The following is a 23,391-nucleotide window of genomic DNA, read 5'->3' as shown; positions in this document are numbered from 1 at the left end:
TTGACATTAACCTACCATTGAATCGTTAATACTTTGTCATATATTTATTCTGGAATGTATCCTAATGATTTAAATTGACATTTTTAAACAAAAAAAAACATTTGTTTGAGAAGAGTGTAGACATGGGGGTCTCACCCCTAACCAAAAAGCTATTTGCAATTGATACCCAAAGGGAAAATAAGTTTTTTTCCCAGTTACTGGGTCTATCAACAACACTTAAGGGCAGGCCCCATGCTCTGCAATAGTTGACCAACACAAAATGAATTCTACTTTTTTTTTTGGTGGACTTTCTGTTTCATTTTGTTTTGTTTTGGCCTTTTTGGTCTTCTGGTTCTTTTGCTTGTTCATTTTGATTTTTGTTGTTTCCATTTGTTTGGTTATTCGAGAACACAAAGTTGGTGGAGTGGGGAGGTTATTAGGATGTAGGAGGAGTGGGGGAGGGGAGAGGTCATGATGAAAATGAATGAGAAAATTTTTAAATGAGAATGTTCAAAAGGTGGGGGAGGGGAGAAACAGCAGTGCAGCTCTTTTTAATACATTTTTAGGGCCTATGTGTGTACAGTTTATGGAATGGAGAGTTGGGAAAAGCTTGGTGATTTTCAGGATTGTACTCGAAGCTGGGATACCAGTTTCTCTACACCACATATAAGAAGTGAGAGCTGAGAGAGACTAGCATTCCAAGGAGTTGCACGTCTAGATGAGAGCGGTTTTCACTGGAATGATGACTGGAGGTTATCAGAGTACCATAGGGTTCAGGTATTGCCTTACCCGTCTCTGATCTGGACTACTCAGTAGGATAACCATGGGTTTTAGTTATCTACTGCTGCATAAAATGGAAGGAAAAAAAAAAACCTGTTTCAAAACTTAGTGGCTTTATCAATTCGGGCATTCTACTGTGTGTGTGTGTGTGTGTGTGTGTGTGTGTGTGTGTGTGTATAATGTCTGTGTGTGTCTGTGTAGGTAGTTCTTATTATGAGTACAGGTCCCTCTGAGGCCAGAGGATTCACATCCTCTTGGAGCTAGAGTTACAGAAAGTTAAGAACCACCTGACAGGGCTGTTAGGAATCATACTTGACTTCTCTGGAAGAGCAGTATGCACTTAACCACTGAGCCATCTTTCCAGTCTTTTAAATATAATTTTTATCAATTAAAAAAGATTGCAGTAGGCTGGGCAGTGGTGGCAGACGCCTTTAATCCCAGCACTCAGGAAGCAGGGGCAGGCGGATCTCTGTAAGGTTGAGGCTAGCCTGGTCTACAGAGTGAGTTCCAGGACAGGCATCAAAACTACAGAGAGAAACCCTGTCTCAAAAAACCAAATATATATATTGCAGTGGCTTTAAAGGAACAATCATTTATCCATGGTTCTATTGGTCATCCTTAGACTGTGTTTGCATTTAATGGGGTCACTTGTGTAACAGCGTTCAGTTGGCAGATAGCCTAGAGCCGAGGATCAACAAGGATACTGACGTGGCTGCTGAGTCTGGGATGCTCAAGACAGACATACCTGACACCTTTGCTGACAGTGATGGAATAACTAGACACTGTCCCAGGTGTGCCATCTCCCTCTTGTTCTCTGTAGGGAGGTAGCTGCATCTTTTCCCATGGTGATCCAGGGTTCTTCAACCAGGTCCAAGCTGCAGATCTCCTCAGCAGATATATGGTGTTCTGATGGAGTCAGTTGTCCATCAGCCGGCGTTAAAGGGGGATGGTACACATGGGACAGGAGCACCTGGACCAGCTTCTGAATACAAACCTGTTCTGTCTGCTGAGAAACGGAATTTCTCTTCATCTTTAAGTTTCCTCGTCTAGTCTACTCTGAAAGTCATTGTCTGAAGGTCATCTCCTGAGAAGTTAGTCCCTAAGTGTTGTCTATGTCCATGGCATTGAAAGATAGTAGACAGAGTAGCTTGGGTATGCCAGGTGACAGTTGATGTTATCTATGTGTTTGAAAAATGTAAGGTCAGCCACTAAATCATCTTCCTTCTATAATACCTACAGCTATTTCCACTTTTAAAAGTTTCACACACATACATAATATGAATTATCTTATGTAACTTAAAGTAATTCAGGTTTATTTTCTTCCTCGTGAACAACAAACTTCTTTTTCGGCTCCTCATTATTTCTTAAACTTTCTGTGGACTATTGTTTTGAATTTTCATTTCACCTTAAAATAGAACATGCAGTTTTAAAATTATGATGTGTGGCGCAAGGCATGACGGTCGCATGTCAGCATGTCCTTCTGTTAGTGACTCACTTCTTCCTCGCTCAGCTTCTTCTGTTGCCCCATACTACCCTGAAGCCCCATCTGCATGTGTAATTTGGTCGTTTCTACTTTTTTTTTTTAAAAAAAAATGTTGCACGCTTTCTCTTCTTCTGGTCTCAAAATAGTTTGCTATGTCTGCTTTTACTTATTTATTTTGTGTTAACAGATGACCCCAAACTTAGAAACGCCGTAGACATTTATTATCTCGCAGTTTCTAAGTGTTAGGAGCCATGGGAGTCGATTAGCACATCCCTCTGGTGTGGCTGAGTCAGCGTGTTGGCCTAGGATGCAGTGAGCTGACGGTTGATGGGAGCCGGAGGGTCCACTTCCAAAATAGTTCACTCCGAGGGTTGTTAGAAAGTGAGTGTTGGTGCGAAGCCTCAGCTGCTAAGCGCGGAGACTCCTCAGCAGGGCCACCTGAGAACAGAGAAAGCGGTCCAAGGGAGTTCAAGGTGGAAGACACGGGGTCTTTTGTGACATAGCCTGAGAAGTCACACCCCACCATTCCACAGCAACCTGTCGTCACAAAGGTTAGCCCCATGTGATTGAGGAAGGGACTAGACTACCACAAGGTGAGGACCTTTGAGGGCCGAATGAAAGCTGGCTGCTGACTGTCTGCCGAAGTTTGAATTATTTTCCTACTCATTTATTCTTATTTCATTTCTCCCTACTTCTCTTAAAAATTTTTGTCCTTCTAAAAGTGGATTCTATACCTCCTTAATCTCTGACTACCCTAAAATATAGTCTGAGATTCCTCACACAATATTCCAGTGTTTACCTTGGGAGCTAAATTGGTCTTATGAACATTGATTTTATTTTATTTTACTTATTCTCATATATTAGCTGGCTTTCTTCATGTTTTCTTTGTATGCATTAGAATTTGATTGAATATTTGGTATTTAAATTGGGGGGCTTAGATTGGTAAAAATATACAACCAAGCTAAATAAGGATAACTTCCTGCATCCCACAGTTTTCCTCCCCACGTTCTAAGTTCTAGAGGCCATTTCTATACTGTCTGTTCCTTGCTCATACCAGGACAGTCAAGAACACTAATGTCATTGTCTATATTTGGATTTGATCTATTGGTACTTTTGGGGGAGGGGGGTTGAGACAGGGTTTCCCTGTGTAGCTTTGGAGCCTTCACTGGATCTCACTCTGTAGACCAGGCTGGCCTCCAACTCACCGAGATCAGCCTGCTTCTGCCTCCCAAGTGCTGGGATTAAAGGCATGCACCACCACCGCCCGGCCCATTATACTCTTTTAAAATGGACTTAACTCTCCCCATTACTTTACACATATGTGACTCACAATTCTATGATATAAACAGAGACAGCTAGACAGCTCCTTGGTGTGTGTGTGTGTATCTCATCCCATAAAAACAAATATACAAGATTTTCCTATATAAATAAAAATATCTATGCATATTTCATATTTATAATGAATAGATGGTGTCTAACTGTATGAATGTGTTACTATTTATATATTTACAAAAATCCCTTTATTTTTAGGCAGATCTCTTTCTTCTTCTCTCTGGCCCTCTTCCCATGGTGTGTGTGTGTGTGTGTGTGTGTGTGTTATTGGAGGTTAAACTTAGGGCCTTTGTGTAATAGATAAGTGTTCTGTCATTGAGCTATCCCCTCAAGCCTGACACTTTCATTTTTGTCATTTAAATTATAACACTACAAATTCTGTCACCGTGTTTTTAATTACTGAAATACCTAAACCCTTTCCCGTATGTTTATATCATGAACCATGTCACACATGAATTATTCCTTCTGACACCTTAGTGCCACAGGAGCAGAAAAAGATTATTTGGCAGTGGTAAAAAGAATACCATCGATTATTGTTCCTACCATTGTGACAAAGTTCGTGAGAGAACCTGTCAAAGGAGGGTCTAGTTTAGCTCAGTGTCAGAGGTTTCTGTCCGTCATGGGGCGACAGTGTTGACCAGCAGAGTCTCTTATATGGTGGTCAAGAAGCGTAGGAAAGGAATGCAGGAAAGAACTCAGGAGAGACATTGTCTTCCAGGACTCACCCCATCCCACAGTGACCTACCTCCTCCAGCCAGGCCGACTTCTTCCATCTACCTTTACCAGCTCCCAATAATGCCATGGCAATTATGAATCCATCAGAGGCTTAATCTGTTCATTACATCAGCAGCTTTATGATCTGACCATCTCTGGAAATAACTTCACAGACACAAAGGCGCTTTACTGTTATCCTAGCCATTTCTTAGTCTAGCCAGGTTAACAATCAGAATTAGCTATCTCGGCCATTCTTGAAATACTTACAGATCTTTGTCATTTCATCAATAATTTGTAAGACTCAATATCTACTATGTATAAAGACTTGTACTGGGTATATAATAATAGAGACTGGGTTCTGCCCTTCCTGTTACAACTAGAAAGCAAATACTTTTAAATAAATCTTTGTGGGTATGGATGTATATGTGTGATGTGGTCTGTGTGTGTGTGTGTGTGTGTGTGTGTGTGAGAGAGAGAGAGAGAGAGAGAGAGAGAGAGAGAGAGAGAGAGGGAGAGAGAGGGAGGGAGAGAGGGAGGTGGAGGGAGGGAGGGAGGGAGAGAGAGAGAGAGGGAGGGAGAGAGAGGGAGGGAGGGAGGAGGAGGGAGGGAGGGAGGGAGGGAGGGGGAGGGGAGAGAGAGAGAGAGAGAGAGAGAGAGAGAGAGAGAGAGAGAGAGAGAGAGATGTGTGCTATAGTGGTTGGATGGGGATGTCAGTCCCTGTCTGCTATCTTGTTTGAGGCAGAGTCTCCTGTTCTCCTCAGGGTATACCAGTCTAGCCAACCCATGAGCTTATGGACATTCTCCTGTCTGTCTCCTATCTCACCATAGGAGCACTGTGCCCAGATTTACATGGATATTGTGGACCGGAACTGAGGTCTTTACACTTACAAGGCAATACCTGCTGGAGGCATCTACCTAGCACAGAAACCAAATATCTCTCAAGGAAAAAAAAATCATACACTATATTTATAAGTCTCTGCAGAAAGTTTCCTTTTTTTTTTTTTACTAGCAAAATTTAATTAACAAGGTTTTGTGAATTTGTTTCTCCTTGCAATCTAGTCAGTAACTTAAAAAAGATGGGTTAAGGCCACAGGGTACAAAAATTCCTCTGAAAATGGATTGCAGGTAGCGGAGAGGTATCAACTGTCAGCAGAGTTCCAGTGGAACTTGCCATGGGTCTGGTAGTAGAGTGAGTGTTTTGGTAAGGGAACTTCCAGAGATATCCAAGAGATACATGCCTGTCCAATTGCTTCTGCAGAGTGCATGCCTCGTTAAACAAAAATTCAGTAAAATGCGTTTAAGCTCATTAAATGTTTGAAACATTTTCACAAAAGTTAAAGATGATCTTAGGCCCAGAGGTTGCACTTGGGATGTATCAATAAACATGTCCAAATATTTAAGGTGTCTGATAAATCCCAATCCCTGTAACATATTGCCTTTTAGAGAGTGCTGTCGTTTGATCCTTACATTTCTACATTCGATGACAACAGATGGTCCATACCTTTTTTATGCATAGAACTGTAATATGAACTATCTATGCCATTTGAATTTTACTGATGGGTACATGAATAAAATAAGAAAAAGATGAGATAAATTGTAATGGTATATTTTATTTAATGCAACATTTCTCAAGTATTTCAACATGGAGTTAATATAAAATTTATTTGGAGATACCTTACATTTTTATAATGTTTTCCAACAATAGATGTTATTGAATGAAGTATGTATTTAATGCTTATGCTACATCTTACATTGGACTTGCCACATTTCAAGTGATCCTTCAATGGTGCAGTATAGTATACACCGGCTCTCATTTTTTGAGGCAAAAAAAAAAATTGTTTGGAGGCAAAAAGGCCCAGCAACGCGTTGAAAACAATGCTCAAATGCCAACATTACCTTCTAATTGGGGGAGCAAGTCCATTAAACATGATGGCTATATCTGAACAGCAGCCTTTTATTACTTGATGTGAGTTATTAGGCATTACCTTTTGAATGAGGTGCCCAATGGGCTTTGTATTAAACACATTTCTTCCTTCATAATCCCCTGCATTTAACCCAACAACACCACATATTTCAGACAGACGACCAGCTACTTATTGAAGGGCAAATTCTAAATTACATCTCGATCTTTACACTATTCATGGTTCCTGAGAAGCCCATTGAGCCTCCTTGCCAACTCTCTACTTAAGACAATCCTCCTTCCATAGGTTCCTATTATTGGAGGCCTCCAGATATTATGGCGTAGCCCACATGAAAGGGTTGAGCTGCATCCTTTGGCAGCAAAAATATTTTAAATTTTCAACGACAAAGTAGTGGGGTGTGCAAGAAGGTAGCAGCTGTGGTTCCCATACTTCTGAAAGAAAATCTGTATACTTTCCTCATCTGGACCCCCTTGGATCTTTCTGCGTGTTGAACAAATCTTCACAGAGGCTGGGCAAGTCTCTCTCTCTCTCTCTCTGTCTCTGTCTCTGTCTCTCTCTCTGTCTCTCTCTCACTCTCAGTGTGTGTGTGTGTGTGTGTGTGTGTGTGTGTGTGTGTGTGTGTGTGTGATCATCCGGGATGGTCCTGAGGGTGTTAGAGAGTTGGAAGTTTACCATGATTGGTAGCACAGATCCAGTCACAAGCCTCTCTAAACTTGGTCCAGCTACAGGCTTTAGAGAAAAAGACTCGAATTTCACCTCGTGGCTCTGTATTCAACACCTAGCACACATCCCATAATTACTACTGGATCCCTTAACACTGTGCTTTCCATATTTATTTCGGTATTTGTGTTTAATCAGTCTGTTACAGCCTTCCATCAATCTGTAAGATGCCTCAGCTCTGATGTGAATATACCATCCAAGGAGTTTGTGAGAATATACACGTCCCTGATTTCATTGTGGCTTTTGACCAAAATGCCAAATTTCTTACTTTTGATTATTCTTATTATGCATTGACCAGTAATTTCTAATCTATTGATGAACACCCCTATGGGATGTGAAGTTCCACGCTGAAGAATGAAAACATGAACAGTGCCAATGCTATGAACTACCAAACAACCCTTACAAAGTTACCAAGATACGTACTAATGAGTGGACTACAGTTATTGAAAGTATCAAGAGTCTTGACATTTCATCAATTTTCAAACATCAAGTGCCTTTTAATGTGTTCATTGTAATTCATATCCAATGGACTACTTCATTCTTTTTTTTTTTTTTTTTTTTTTGGAGCTGAGGATTGAACCCAGGGCCTTGTGCTTGCTAGGCAAGTGCTCTACCACTGAGCTAACTCCCCAACCTTACTTCATTCATTTTTAAGAACTGATGACATTGTGAGATTTAAAGTCTTTTCCCAAAAGCAAATATAAAATGTTCGTGTATTTTCTACCCTCCCTCACCTACAGATGCAACAGTTGGAGAGACAAGTTATCGAAGCCGAACGTCAAGCAGAAAAGGCTTTTCAACAGGTAGGGGATCATTTCGTCTTCACCTGTCTCTCTGCATATAAAGGTTGTTTGGCTCAAGATACAATAGTGGTTAACCTTCCCAAATATCTCACCATTTTGACTGTTCAGAAGCTCAATCCATAGAGTGGAAAATTTGAACTCAATTTTGTTCCTTTACTGATTTTCCAAGAGGGGGAAAATACCCGACTTTGATTAAAATATTCTATTTTTTTCTTAGAAAATCAAGTATGACTTTCAATAGAAATCCCAACTACAATTAAGTTTTATATAAAAATATGTTCATATCAGCTTTATGTATAGCAATAAAGAGCTGAAAATGATATGAATTCCATGTTGTAGAAGAATGATTAAGTAAACTTAAGGCTATGAACTGTTAAACAACTATTTCAGATCATTTTACTGAAAATTAGTAGAGAAAATACTTAGAATGATATTAGGAAAATACACACAAAATGGTATATTTCATATATTAATAATTATGGGTAAGAAAGGTCAAATCCATGAGTTTAAGAGTAGTCTGAGAGGAAACTAGAAGTTTGCTTGAATGGCAACATTACAAAAGATTATTTAGCTGGGCAGTGTGGAGCACACCTTTAATCCCAGCACCTGGCGAGCAGAGGCAGGCAGATCTCTGTGAGTTCGAGGCCAGCCTGGTCTATAGAGTGAGTTCCAGGATAGCCAGGGCTACACAGAGAAACCCTGTCTCACAAAACAAAACAAAACAAAACCAGAATTTATTTTCTGTATTTTCATTCATTTTTTTTTAAATACTACTTCGGTTCTTGAGATGATGATTGGTACGTCACTTAGCCTTTTTCTAGCCTTGAGAGCAGGAAAGTGGATGGTTTGGATGGGTACACCCAGCCTTAGAGTTCTTCAATAATCTCAAATGCATAACTTCTTGTTTTGTGAAAAACTCTTTTTCCAGCTGCTCAGTTTCCACAAGCTTCAACACGAAATTCTTTCAAGAAATGCACTGTCCAGCAGTTGTCCTGCCTTAGGCCTAGACTTGATTTTACATAGCAAACTGCTAGAGTGGCTGCACAACCCAACCTCATCCTCGATTTCTTGTTTATATTTAAAAAGCAATTTAAAAATTTTATTCACGAACTTCGACCACATCTAAGAATAGGGAGACTGTAGAGCGGGCTCTCGGGGTTGGTTCATTTGTGGCTTGTCTTATCACGAGTCCCTTGTTCCCTCCACTCGACCCTGCATGGGTTATTTTGAAGCAAATACCAGATATCATACAGTTGTACCCAAGAATAAGGTTGAGTGAAATCAAAGCAACTAATCTAAAAGACTTAAAAATCCCTGCCATTCAAAAATATTACCAACAATTCCTCAATATGTTAGAGAACTAGATACCATTCAAAATTCTCCCAAACATCCCATAATTGCTTCTGGGTTTTGTTTTTTTTTAGTATTCATTTTACTTTAAATGAGTTGGGGGGGGTGGGGGAGAGAGGAGAGAGAGCATGTGAATGCTGGTGCTCACGGAGAGCAGAGGTATTGCTTCCGGTTAGAGCTTGAGTTATAGGCAGTTATGGGGTGCTGGAAACTGAACCTGAGTCTTCTGGAAATACGGTATAACCTATTAAGTGCTGAACCATCTCTCTAGTTTTTAACTGGGCTGAAGTTCATATAATACAAAATTAATTATTCTAAAACAGACCAGTCACAATATTATAGAATCAGCATCTCTTGTTTAACTCCAAATTTTCCCCATCATTTCACAAGGAAACATGTTGCCATGAAGCATTTAGTGTTGTTTTCCTTTCCCCTCAAGTCCTGGCGGTAACAGACTGTGTTCTGTCTCCATGAATTTACCCACTCTGGAGAGAAAGGCAAGGTCCTGATATGTCATCCAAGCTGGCCTTAAACTTGTAATGCTCCTGCCTCAGCCTTCCCAGTGTGGGGATTACAGATGTATGCCACCACCCCTAGATTGGATATTTGGTATAGAACTATTCATATAATATGTGATCTTTGTGTCTGGCTTATTTTATTTAGTAGGGTAATTTTGATCATCCATGTTGTTGGTATATATATATATAACTTTTTGTTTATTCACCTATTAATGGGCATTTCAGTTGTCTCTGCCTTTTGGTTAGACAAGTGTGTGTTCACACTGTGTTTATTTCAGTACCTGTTTTTATGTCATATATATTTATATATAATAGCACGTATATATCTATGTATGGATACTATTTTCCTTGTTTTAAACTTCTTCACAGTGGAATCAGAAGTAGATTGACACGTTTCACCTGAGTCTTAGACCTCAGTCTGTGTAGTCTTTTTCTCTTTCTTTTGCTTCCATATTTGTTAGGCATTGGTTCGGTTTTTTCCTCTCGAGCTTTCTGCGTTCTGAATTTTGACTACACCTCCTCACGGTGCTCTTCAACGTGTTCCTTCTGTGCCTTCGTTTACTGCCAAATGTAGCTAAATCTAAACATTTTCTTTCCCCACGTCCGTCTTTCCTTCTGCATTCTTCCTGTCTTTCCAGTGTTGCCTCTTGGGAGATACTGCCCACTCCTATCAGGAGACATTCAACGTCTAGCTCTCTTCATCTGTGATCTGGCCGCCATTGATGACTTGCCTATGGATATGTGTTCCTGTTTTTCTTGGTTGTACTTTGGAATTGTCGCTTGACAAGTAGTTTCTTTAGTAAGGATCAGCAAAGAGTTTTCTCTTTGCTTTTTCTTTTTGGTTTTCGAGACAAGGTTTCTCTGTGTAGTAGCCCTGGTTGTCCTGGAACTCACTCTGTAGACCAGGCTGGCCTCAAACCCATGGAGATCCGCTTGCCTCTGCCTCCAGAGTGCTGAGATTTAAAATGTGCTCCACCACCGTCCAGCAGGGTGCAGAGTTTTCCAAAGTGAATGTGTCAGATTGCATCCCTACCTGCGGTGGATGAGAATTCTAAATGCCCGTGATGCTGACATGTGGCACTGCTGTTTGTTTTGGTTTTAGCTATTTTTGCCCTGCTAGTTTGAGAAGAATGCTAATCTAAATTCTCTTCGTTGGTTTAGAAAATAGAAATACATAACACATACCAATTCCATAAGTCAAATTGACCTTGTTCAGAATGTAATCTCTTCATGTCCTTTAATGGCCCTTGCTTAGAAAAATAAGTAAGTTTATGTTATGAACATGCCCCATTGAGTCCACCAAGACAGGAGAAAGTGAAGATGGGTTCTAACATGAGAAAGGCCAATGTGACACAGATGTAGACGCTCCCATCCAGTTGTGGTCAAGGCAGATGTCAAGGCTCATTCTACCTCAGTTCTTCTCCAGTGTTCTTAGAGAATAGTTCCTCCAATTTACATACACCTGGAGGAAAACTCAGTCTCCTCCTCTTTCCCTCCCTCCCTCTTCCCAGCCACGGTGGGAAAGAGATAGGGGGAGTGTGAGACCAAAGGTTGGCAGGAAATATGTATAGTCAAAAAGAAAAAGATGGAATTCATGTTTCTCTGCCATGGGAACAGATTTAAGGTTTCAACTGTGTTTAAGATCCAACAGCGAGGGTCTAGAAAGATGGCTCAGGGGTTAAGAGCACTGATTTCTCTTCCAGAGGACCAGGGTTCAATTCCCAGGAACTACATGGCAGCTCACAACTGTCTGTAATTCCAGTTCCTAGAGACCCAACACCCATGGCAAAACACCAATGCACATTAAATTAAAAAAAAAAAAAAATGATCCTTAAGATCCTACAGCTACCATTTTGGGGTGAGGGCTGGAAAATTGTTTCGCATATCAAGTTTGTCACTTAGAATATGGGACTAATATTGACGTCTGAGCGCCTCTGTAGGACACAGAGGTTTATAGCAGAGGGATTCAAGAACGCAGACCTTGGAGCCAAACTGCCAGGTTCAGTCGGCCTTCATCTTACTGCTTGGCTTAAGCTTTCTCTCTGGAAAATGGGGTACAGTCTCATTCTCAGAGTTTTGTAGAAATTGAGTAGGTGACTAGGAGTAAAGTACTTGGAATATTTCCTGGCATTTAGGAGTCAAAGTTAGCATTGTGAAGCTAGAAGCTGATTTTAGGAAAGCGCCTGGCATGCAGCCAGCCCGCAATAGATGGTGGAGGTGGAGGTACCATTAGCCGTAGTATGGGTTTGTGCTACTTTTAAATGGAGAGGATAATTTAAATAGCACTAGGAGCTGTGGGTGGTTTCCCAAACTACCCTTGGGTTCGATGAAATTTTGTTGTTGTTTTGTTTTGTTTTGTTTTGTTGTTGTTGTTCATTTGTTTTTGTTTTTTGAGACAGGGTTTCTCTGTGTAGCTTTGGTGCCTGTCCTGGAACTCGCTCTGTAGACCAGGCTGGCCTGGCCTGTAGATCACAGAGATCTGCCTGGTCCTGCCTCCTGAGTGCTGGGATTAAAGGCGTGCACCACCACTGCCCAGCTAAATGATTTTTTACAGTACCCTGAAAAAACATTTCACACTCGAGGTTATGGTTATATACAGGGAAAGGAAACACATTTAAAATCCGTAAGAGAAAAGAGCATCCTAGGCAGTGTTCAGTAGCACCTAGGTCCAAGTTTCCAGTCACTTTCTTCCAGTGAAGTCATACAGAGATGTGTTCACTCCTCCCATCAACGATGCATGGGCAAGATTTACAAAGCAGTGCCAGCTCCCAAACCCACAAAGCTTGGTGTTCAGGAGTCTTAGTGGGGATCAGTGTTGTAGGTGTGTGACTGATTTTAGTTACTAAGGTGCTAGCTTCCACCATCCCTCTGTCCCCTGAGTCACACTGGTACAGTGTGGCCTGAGACCCTGGGGGAACAGCAATGGATATTTACCTTGATAGTGATTGGAGCAAGAATGTTCACCAGTAGGCTCCTGTATTTGAACACTTGGTTTCCAGTTGGTGGGGCTGTTTGTGGAGGCTTAGGGGGTGTGGCTTTGCTGGAGGAAATGAGGCACACTAGCAGTGCACATCAGGGCATTAAGACCTCACCCTACTCCCCGTTTGCTCTCTGCTTCATGCAGAGAGATGTGAGCTCTCAGCTTGCTGCTCCATGCTGCCCCACCATGCCTGCAGCCTCCCGTCATTCCTCCCTGTCATATGGTGATGCTCTTATCCCTCTGGAACCATTAGTCCAAATAAACCCTTCTTTCTATAAGTTGTCTTGGATATGGAGCTTTATCACAATGATAGAAGTAACTAATACATATGTAAAGCACATCCACATCGTCAGCATTAATGTTCCAGTGTCCCCAAGATGTTAGAAAATTGGGGCAGTCTTCTTTATAAGGATGTTCCAAGGGCTCAGAGGTTGTTAGCCCCTGCCTCAGACCAGTCAGAGGCCAGTCCTGAGTGTGGGATCTGAGCAGCTCACCTCTGCTTGAGCTGGTTCTGTGCTGCGGAGTCGCTTAGGGATTCCAAGATCAAAGATGTTTAGGGGGAATGCTTCAAGATTATGCTGAGTGGGAGCAAATAGGAATTCACCCAGAAGGAAAATAAATATACCTACGTGTAGATATTTTCAAGAGTTTAAACCAATTTGAATTTGTTTCTCTCTCTCTCTCTCTCTCTCTCTCTCTCTCTCTCTCTCTCTCTCTCTCTCTCTCTCTCCTCTCTGTCTCTATGAGGGTGCCTGGTTCCCTGGAACTGGAGTTACAGACAGCTGTGAGCTACCATGTGGGTGCTGGGAATTGAACCCGAATCCTCTGGAAGAGCAGCCTGTGCTCTTAACTGCTTCTCCAGCCCCTGGTTGTTGTTTGTTCCTGGCCAGTCTCTGAGTAGCTAAAATTCTCGTCTGGTTAAGGTTAAATGAATGGAAAAGAACTGGGCTGTTTTCCGTGTGCTTGTGGTAGGACATTTTAAAAGGGCTGCTTGTTTCTCCTGTAAGCGCTTAGCTTTTCTGTAGACATCTTATTCATGGTGATTACCAAGGAAGGCTGGGAGTCCTGTGGAACTTGGTCATAACAGGACCAGCTGGCAGGCAAGACATTTGGGACTATTTTGTGATTCTTTCTCTGAGACTTTGCACATTGGCTATTATTTTTCTTGCCTCAGAAAGTTGCTTATCCAAAAGTAATAGCCCCTTTAAAAAGATTCAGATGACAATGATACATTAAGGGATCTCTGTGGTGCTTATGCATAACACAAGAATGTGTTCTTTGAAATAAAGACATGGTTCCAGGTCCTAGCTGTCCAGAGCTGTAGACCTTTCCTATGGAATGAAAGGGTAGCTTCATGTGACAACCGAATGTGGTTGCTCTGACCTAATAAAAGGAGACTGAAGTGTTGTTTATCTAATTATTCTTTAACAATTAAAACTCGGGAGTCAGATATGGGGTGAGAACCAGAATGATCAGAGAAGCTACCAGTGGCCTCTCTCTCTCTCTCTCTCTCTCTCTCTCTCTCTCTCTCTCTCTCTCTCTCTAAGCCCCACCTCACTATTTCCTGTTTCTTTCTATATGTCCTCAGTCTTCCAAAACCACTACGGCTAATTCTGGTCAGCTAGTAGCTAGCCCCGCCCTCTAATTTTTGAATTAAATTTAAACTTTATTGTAAACTTTATTGTCAGTCTCGGGAGTGTCAGACTGAGATCAAAATATCTCACAACAGGAGACTATCAGTGAATGTCTGTCTTTGCTGTCACGTGGTTTTGGAGAGTCAGACCTTGCATCACTGTGACAGATAACCCGGAAGAAACTGTTTACAGGACAAAGATCATTTTTTGTTTCAGTCTGTGGTCGGCGATTCCCATGGTGAGATAAAACATCACAGCCCGGAGTGCTGGTGACAGGGTAGAGATGCTCACCTTACTTCGTCAGCAAGAAAGGGGGTGGGGTGGGTAGAGGACAGACAGAGACAGAGAGACAGAGACAGAGAGAGACGGACTCACACCAGAAATATAAGAATGCCACCAGGGAACAAGAGCTTCAAATTCATGCTGTCAAATGGTCCCTCCTTCATCAACAATGCCATCAGATTATGATGCCATCCATGGATTAATCCATTACTTGAGTCAGGACTGTCAGGGTTCAGCCACATCTCAAGGCTGGGTCTACAGGTCGAAGACCAAGCCTTCATTCAGCATATGAGCATGTTAAGAGATACTTCATATCCAAACTATAAGATTCCTTTTATTTTGTTCACATTTTTTTTTCTCTCTGGTATATGTATGTGTTGTGTGTGTGTGCATACATACTCACATGCATGTAGACACCAAAGGAATGTCAGATGTCTTCCTCAATTAACTAACCTCTTCCTTTAAGTGCTTTAAGAATTTATTCTTTGGCAATTTTATGGATGATTACATGTCGTTAGATCATATCCTCCCGTGCCTACGTCCCAGCTCCAGCTTCTCCCAGACCTCCCCTCAACAATTCCACCCCTCCCCCCAACTCCATCATATCACCTTACTTCCTCCCTTCCTTTTCTTCTTCCTCTCTGAGTCCAATTAGTCCAATTACGCACATGGGTAGAGGGCAGCATCCCCGGGCCATGAGCATCCAACCACGGGCCACAGTACTGAAGAAGACTGACTTTCCCTCTCTGCTGGCCATCGACTGCCAGTAGCCACTCAGCTAAGGGTGGGGCCTAGTGTAGCTCTTCATTCTCCCTGGTAGAGAGTTGATTGATTGGCTTGATCTTGTGGCAGCAACCATGGCTGCTGTGGTTGGAGTTAATGAGCAAGGGCCCCCGGTCATGTCCTAGAAGACATACTTTCAAAGCCATGTTCCCGGACCTCTGCTCTTATGCTCATTACACACACACACACACACACACACACACACACACACACACACACACACTGCTTCTGAGCCTTGGTAGGAGGAAAGGGTGTGTATCTAGATATCCTGCTTATTGCTGCACACTCTGCAGTTTCTTCTTCTCTGCGCTCCCGCTACTCATGCATCGCTATTGACCTTAGTCCACTGTATAAAGAGACTTCTTTGTTGAGGTCCACCTCATGCTTTGAAAGAGTCTCTTATTGAACCCAGAGCTCATGGATTTGCCTAGGCTGGTGGACAGTGAGCGCCAGGAACCTACCTCTCTCCTTCCAAGCACCGGGAGCTGCCGTGCCCAGCTTTTCTGTGGGTGCTGGGGATCCGAACTCAAGTCTTCATGTTGTGCAGCAGGTACCTAACTGCCTGGACCTCTCTAAGCCCACGTGTCTGTTTTGAGGTTTACCTTCTATTACTTTCTTCTCTGAGAGGAACTGACATCTTGGGATTGACTTCTACTTCCTTCTTACGTCTATAGCTACAGACTATCCTGTTTATCTCTGGGGAAAAAAAAATGTTTGGAGATTATTTACTGTAATTTCTCCTGCTGGGCTGTTTTTCATGGGAAATCTCTTAGGTAAACCTTTGTCTTTAGTATGAATTTTTATGGCTCATCCAAAAAAAAAAAAAAAAAAAAAAAAAGAATCACTGCTTTATATTAAAGAATCTAGTCCTAAGGCCACTTAAATTACTATTGGAAGAGCGGGGTACGTTTCCCTTCTGTTTTGGAACTCTGCTTTTGTTTTCAAAGCTTCCAGCTGTGTGTGGATATGTGTTCATTAGAACAGTTTTGGCATCCGAATACAAGTTAGATTTACACATCAAACACACATGAAATCTGGTTCATGGTTTAAAAAAATAAAACCAAACACACCTTCACAGCTTCCTTTAGTCATACTCTTTAGTCAAACACGCCTAAATTTTAACTGACTTTAAGGATTCATTCTGGTTTTGCTGATGTTATTAAGATAATGGAAAGGTTTGCTTTTATTTGAACTTCAGCTTTAAAGCTCTTTAAACGAGTTCATTTAGCTCTTCAGACGAGTTCATTTTTCTCCTTTATGCCTGTAGTCGCCAAGCTTCTGATAAAGTTACATCCTTACCTATTAAGAATATTAGAGGGGCTGGAGAGATGGCTCAGAGGTTAAGAGCGCTGGCTGTTCTTCCAGAGGTCCTGAGTTCAATTCCCAGCAACCACATGGTGGCTCACAACCATCTGTAACGAGATCTGGTGCCCTCTTCTGGCGGGCAGGGGTACATGCAGATAGAATACTGTATACATAATAAACAAACAAATAAATAAATCTTTTTAAAAAAAGAATATTGGAGTGAGACTTATTTATAGATCATTGTATAGCATTCTCAATACTTTCTATCACAAACATCTTTATTTATACCTTCCCGTGAAGGCAGTGTGTTACACACTCACTCTACAGTGCAGGGATGGGTTTGTGATCTGCAGAGGGACAGACAGAAGGTGGTCACGGTGAGTCAACCTCGCTGAGTTGGGTAGATTCACACAGTCCGTGTGAGTGAGCAGACTTGGCACATAAGTCCTTCAGAGATTCTATCTACCTCTTTGAGCTTTTCATCTGAAAACAAGTCACATTTACACGGATTGAACTTTGCAGAAGATCCAAGCAAGGTCTGTCTGTTTTAGACATTAAAAAATGAAGCATGGCTCACCTGGCAGCCTCACACCTGTTATACTTGCTAACCGTGTGTGTGTGTGTGTGTGTGTGTGTGTGTGTGTGTGTGTGTGTGTGTGTATAAATAAATACACATAAACGGTACTGTTGAGTTGCGTGTGTCTATGATTACACTTACTCTCTCCCTGTCCACTGAAGTGTAACTTGGATGCAGGAAGAGATTTGAGGGTCTGTTTTATTCACTGGTGTCTTCCTGCTGGAACTGGAGAACATTCATTAAGTTGATAAACTCACGAGCCCTCCCTGAATGCCTTCTACAGCCTGTGTCTGGACTCACGGTTTTGTTTGGTTTAATGATTTTGTTGTTTGGGCTTTAAATTCCTTTGGTTTTCTTTTCTTTTCTTTTCTGTGTGTGTGTGTGTGTGTGTGTGTGTGTGTGTGTGTGTGTATACATATATTCATACATATATATATAAAAACTGTGTGTATACATATATTCATTCATACATACATACATACATACATACATACATACATACATATATACACTGTGTGTGTGTGTTTCTAACTCATGTTCAGTTTTTTTTCCCTAAAATGTGTTATTATCCAGGCCATCTAATTTGCATCGTGTCTCACCACTCACCATCTTTCTCTATATTTCTTCCTTGTCTAAATATGGGGGCATGGGGCCCTGGCTTTTGCTTCTCTATGAACACTTTGTGTACATTGCTCTAGTATACATGTGCCTTACTCCCTATGTAACCACAGCAGTCTGGTGATCACTTGTACCAACCCCGAAGGTAACACCACTTGTCAAAATAGTCTTCAGATTTTCAAATCATCATAATCCATTACACCTTGCTGTTTAATATTTTCAGTTTGTGATACCATGTTAAAGTAAAATGCTAAGCTTAAAACTATGATGCACTAAGTATGGCATAATGTTACTGTTTACTCTCTGAACTTAGGTACAAGTTATGGAAGAGAAACTAAAGGCAGCTAATATTCAAACCAGTGAGTCAGAGACTCGGCTGTATAAGAAGTGTCAAGACCTGGAGTCTGTAATGCAGGAGAAGGATGACATCATTCAGAGCTTGGAGCTGCGGCTTGAAGAGCAGGTTAGGGAGACCGAATCATCGGCCGTATTAATATATGCTCAATAATATGTAACTAAAGACCTAGCTGAGATCTGGTGATTTGGAGGGGAACTCTTACTCGAGGATTATGTCACATGTGTTGGTGACAGGAACAAGTTAAAGGTGCCATTCCCTTCCTGTCTGGAGTGACTCAAGGCCTCAAGGCAAGATCTAGTACTTTTTATTATGCATGCACACACAGGTGTGTGTGTGGGGGTGGGTGTGGGTGTGGGTGTGTGCATACGCGCATGTGCGAGCGTGCATGTGTATTGCTATGTGTAGAGATCAGAAGGAAACTTAGAAGAGCTGGTTCTCTCCTTCTACCATGTGACAGAACTCACATTGTCAGGTGTGGTGGCAAGGGCCTTTAGGGCCATCTCTCTGGTCCCAGATCTAGTAGTTTTTTAGATATGGCAGTAGTATTTAAATTCAGACTTTAGAGTTTAAATGTGATCATTTACATTTGGGAATATTTACTTTATAGCAGGCATTGATATCCATAAAATATTTGCAGCCCAACTCCATATGGTGCATGCCTGTAATCCCAGAATACTAGAGGCTAATGCAGGAGGATCATTAGTGTGAGGCCAGTCTGGACAACATAAAGACTATCTAAAGAAAAACTCTTTACAGATCATTGCATATATTTATGTTTGATACTAATCCTCCAACTGCTCAGAAATGTACAGATTTCAGCCACCTCACATGAGCACATAGAGTACTGTAAGTTTTATGACAAAAATTTACTAGAAGCTGGGTATAATGGCTCATCCCTGTCATCCCAGCACTTGAGAGGCTGATAGAGGAGGATTTCGATGAGTTTGAGGCCCGCCTGGGCTGTAGACTAATGCCTTATCTCAAAAATCAACAAAAAATTTTGTTAGGATTAAATGACTACTTAAGTAGACATTTAATATCATTTAAATGTGACTGCTTTATTTGTCAAATGCATTAACATTTTCACTTTTCTGTGGGGTCAGTGTTTTGGGCTAGTGGGTTTTTTTGTTTTTTTCCAAATTTCTAGCAGCCCGACCCCCACCCATTGCGATTTCTATGGTATTCACATCCTCAGTGGTTTTGTGACCAGAGCTAAGGCTGTTAAATGTGAACGAGACTTTCTCGGTGTTTGTTTTTCTGGGTGTTTTAAAGCTAGTGTTTGAGGGAGAAAATAGCCCTGCTCCTAAGCGGATGTGTGTGCTTCCCCCGCCTTAGTTGGTCCAGTTCTCCTGGTCCAGAAATAGTTCATTTTGTGGATCTATTTAGGGGATTCACTCCGTTGTGTGAGTACCCAAGAGAAAGAGAGAAGCGCCTCTTAGCAGGCTTGCGTACCAGGTAGACACTTTGCCATTGCTTCAACGAAACACGTCACAAGAGAAACTTGAGGATGGAACAGTTTATTTTATCTCCCAGTAAGGATACAGTCCATCACTTTCTCCTTTTACTCAGTCCAAGTCCCCAGTCCATGGAATTGCATGCACTGGTGCAGTCCTCATTTAAGGTGGGCTTTTCCTGCTGATTAACCCAATCTAGGAAATCCCTCAGACACGCGTGCACAGAGGTCTGTTTCCATGGAGCTCTCCTCAAATCCCGTGAAGTGGGACAGTCGGGTGTATCATCACAGCTGCAGGTTCCTTTTGATTCCTTGTTCCTTCTGCTGAACAATTCTCCTTTCCTTCCCTCCCTCCCCATCTCTTTCTTTGTGCGCTAACAAGATCTACCGGTTCAGGCTGGCCCTCCACCTTGTGAACTTCCTGCCTCGGCCTCCAAGGGCTAGGATTACAGGCAGGGACCGCTCTGCCTGGCAACTTGGGGGCTTTTAAAAGTCTGTTTGGTGACTGGGAGGCAAATGTATTAACCTGGAAACCGGTTCTAAGTGGGTTTGCCTCCATATTTTACGATGTGATGTCTCCAATCCACGGAGTTTATGCTCAAACTAAACAAGTTGTTGATGTTATTTCAGAAACAGATGAGACTACAAGAAGCTAAAATAATAGAAGAAAAAGCTGCTAAGATCAAAGAATGGGTAACAGTTAAGCTAAATGAGGTATTTGTTGCTATACTTTTCCTTTATTATTTAATTCTTTTTATTAAAATCTTCAGAATATACAACCCTGAGTGAGACATACAATTCTGATCAATTGGTTGTGGTCTTATATTTTGGTAAACTTGTGGTAGACTGCTTTCATTTTAATATTCATTATATTTTTAAAATTAAAAATTTTAAACAGCCATATTATAATGGGTTAATTTTAAATAATTATGAGTACTGCTTGTATATGTCTTAATTGGTTTGGTATCTGAGAAGCACAGACTAAATGCTGAAACAGTTGTTTTAATATTAATTTATATTGGGAAATGCATAGGGTTGGGAACCTTTAGCTCTGGACAAATAAATATTGATGACATAATTGTAAAGGTTGATAATCAGTGCTGATAAGTTCACCAGTTTGCAAATAGAGTGATTATATATTGTCTTTTTCTAAATTTTATAATTTTAGTGTATTTTAAAAATGTTATCCCTGGATTAAGGAATATCATTATGCTCTTTTAGCTGGAAGTGGAGAATCAGAATCTTCGGTTCATCAACCAAAACCAAACTGAAGAGATAAGAGCAATACAGTCACAATTGCAAGGTACATAGATTTTCATTAAGATAGCTTAGCTGGATTTGTTTGGCTGTATAGGAGTTTACTATTATTCTGCTCGCGTTTTAAGGATCTAATTATAAATATCATGTAAGATGCTATTGTCAGTAAATGAAAAAGAATTTCTCCTACCAACCAGAAGTCTTCTACCCAAGGGATGTTGGACTGAGGAGTCCAAGGCAAAAAAAGAGTGAATAATGATATATCAATTTATCAAAGTGGCTATTATATAGGAAAACATGGCTGCTTAGTAATTTTGCCTCTCTCTCTCCTCAAAGACATACATCCATCCATTTAAGGTCCAAAGAATCCAGTTTGCTGAAACTACTACATGTTACTGTTAGCCTTGCAGTTCAGGGACCACAGGCAACTGATGCTAGTCTCCAATAGTATTTTGGTCCTTCCAAGCAGTGTATCGCTACATCGCTCTGTTATCTTGGCGGAACAGAGATAGTAATAGCAGACCAAACGATAGGGGTATTTGTGTTAGAGGTTTGTACTTCCGCAATCCAAGGCTTCAACGTCGGCCTTAGAAAAGAGTAGCTCCTTTAACAAAGCAGAAAGGCAGTGTAGTTAGTGGTCCATGCATTGAGGGCTTCATGCATTCTGAACTGGCCCCTGCATTTGGTGTTTTTTGAAGGCAGCCAGGGTGTGTTCTGTGGATTCTCAGATGTCTTCTCTGGTCGTTGCAAATGCCATGAAACTCAGTTCACTCACACATTTTCAGCTGGGATGACAGGTATCAGCCATTAGACCCAGCAAGACAATTTGTCTCTCATTTCCTCCATCTGAAAGATTAAAAATAGGCATTACCCTAACTGATCTGAAGGTCTATATTGGGAATTAAAGTTTCCTGGTTTTGTGGCACTCACCTTCTCTGAAATAGATCAGATGTACCAATTTTATTTCTGAAAGATTGTTAATTTCCCTGATATCCCTGGCTGGTGATTCTGGTCTTCATTGACAGTGTCTTGGGTTTTGTATGCTAAGAGATTCTGACTTTGGAGACTAGGCATAGACTGGAGCATAGATACCATATATGTGCTAGATTTAATGTGTTTACAGAATGTATATATATTATACATATTGTCTATATATACAAAATATATGTATATGTCCCGCTCACAGACGTGTGTGTGTGTGTGTGTGTGTGTGTGTGTGTGTGTGTGTGTGTGTGTGTGGTTGTTTGTCAGTATTCACAGAAGGCTGATTCTAGGATCTCCATGGATACCAAACTATGGATGTTCTAGCCCTTCAATAAAACGGCCTGGGATTTACATATAATATCTATGCACATTCTCCTGTAACTTTAAATTATCTCAGGTTACTGCAATGCCTAATAAGAAGGTAAATGCTGTATAAATATTTGTTAGATTGTACTTTTTAGAGAACCATAGTAAAATGTCTGTCCATATGCAGTAGAGACAGTTATTTTTTTTTCTAAATATTTTTTGATTCACAGTTGGTTTAACCCACAGATGCAGAATCTATGGAATTGAGGACCAACTGTACATAATCATTGCTATATGATTGTGAATCCGTTCTCTGATAGATGATCAACACAAAAAATTTTAAAGATACCTCTGAAGAAATATTCTAGAAATACTTTATTACCAGTTGCTTTTGGCACAACACACTTCACCTTCTGTTGCTTTACCAGCGCTCTCTGAAATTAACTTCCTCAGGAACCTTTCTTCCTGGGTCCTCTAAGCCTTTGATCTCACAAGCAACAATGTAAAGAGTCTTAAAGGCGGATTAAACTAGTGGTTCTCAACCTGTGGGTCCCAACTCCTTTGCGGTTGCACATCTGATATCCTGCATATCAGATGTTTACACTACAGTTCCTAACAGTAGCAAAATTACATTTAGGAAGTAGCAATGAAAATAGTTTTATGGTTGGGGGTCACCACAACACGAGTATCTGAATTAAAGGGTTACAGCATTAGGAAGGTTGAGAACCACTAGATTAAACCCACGATTAGTGATCTGAGGACTGAACTCAGGTCACCAGGATCAGCAGCAAGTGCTTTTACCCACTGACCCCTACCTGGTGCGCGCGCGTGCGCGCGCGCGCGCGCGCACACACACACACACACACACACACACACACACACACACACACACAGATCTAGGGTTCTGTGCTCTATTTACATTAGTAAAAGATGCAGTTCAGTCTCTTTTCTGGTGTTGAGTGATTTATTCAAGTCCTTCTATGCTTTCGTTCCATGCCGAATGAACGGCTATAAAAAGTTAACTCCATTTTGCTTAACGGCCTTGCAGAACTCCAAGGGAAGAAGATCTGTGTCTCCACACCAAAGCACTCAGAGGGGCAGCGCCTGAGTGGTTTGACATTTGGATGCCTCTTGTCCCGAGAGAAGAGTCCTCCTCACGAAGTCGGATACGAGGAAGTGAGCAAGATGGCATCTAAAGAACCTGAGTTCGCCGAAGGAAAATGCGGTGAAGGTACTTACATACTGTAGCAATC

At 41.3% G+C, this 23,391-nt stretch overlaps 1 protein-coding gene across 1 annotated transcript in view; it reads left to right on the top strand.

Moving 5' to 3' along the window:
• The window catches only part of Plekhh2 (pleckstrin homology, MyTH4 and FERM domain containing H2), a 102,293-nt gene that overhangs the window by 22,501 nt on the left and 56,401 nt on the right, over positions 1-23,391 (top strand). Inside the window, exons 3-7 of the mRNA XM_036170899.1 lie at positions 7,671-7,733; positions 18,094-18,243; positions 20,222-20,305; positions 20,813-20,894; positions 23,187-23,369. Coding sequence (XP_036026792.1) covers positions 7,671-7,733; positions 18,094-18,243; positions 20,222-20,305; positions 20,813-20,894; positions 23,187-23,369 — 562 coding nt within the window. The remainder of the gene's footprint in view (positions 1-7,670; positions 7,734-18,093; positions 18,244-20,221; positions 20,306-20,812; positions 20,895-23,186; positions 23,370-23,391) is intronic.

This window comes from Onychomys torridus, chromosome 21, assembly GCF_903995425.1.
Source record: "Onychomys torridus chromosome 21, mOncTor1.1, whole genome shotgun sequence".
NCBI lineage: Eukaryota > Metazoa > Chordata > Mammalia > Rodentia > Cricetidae > Onychomys > Onychomys torridus.
This window is presented reverse-complemented; position numbering and strand designations above follow the sequence as displayed.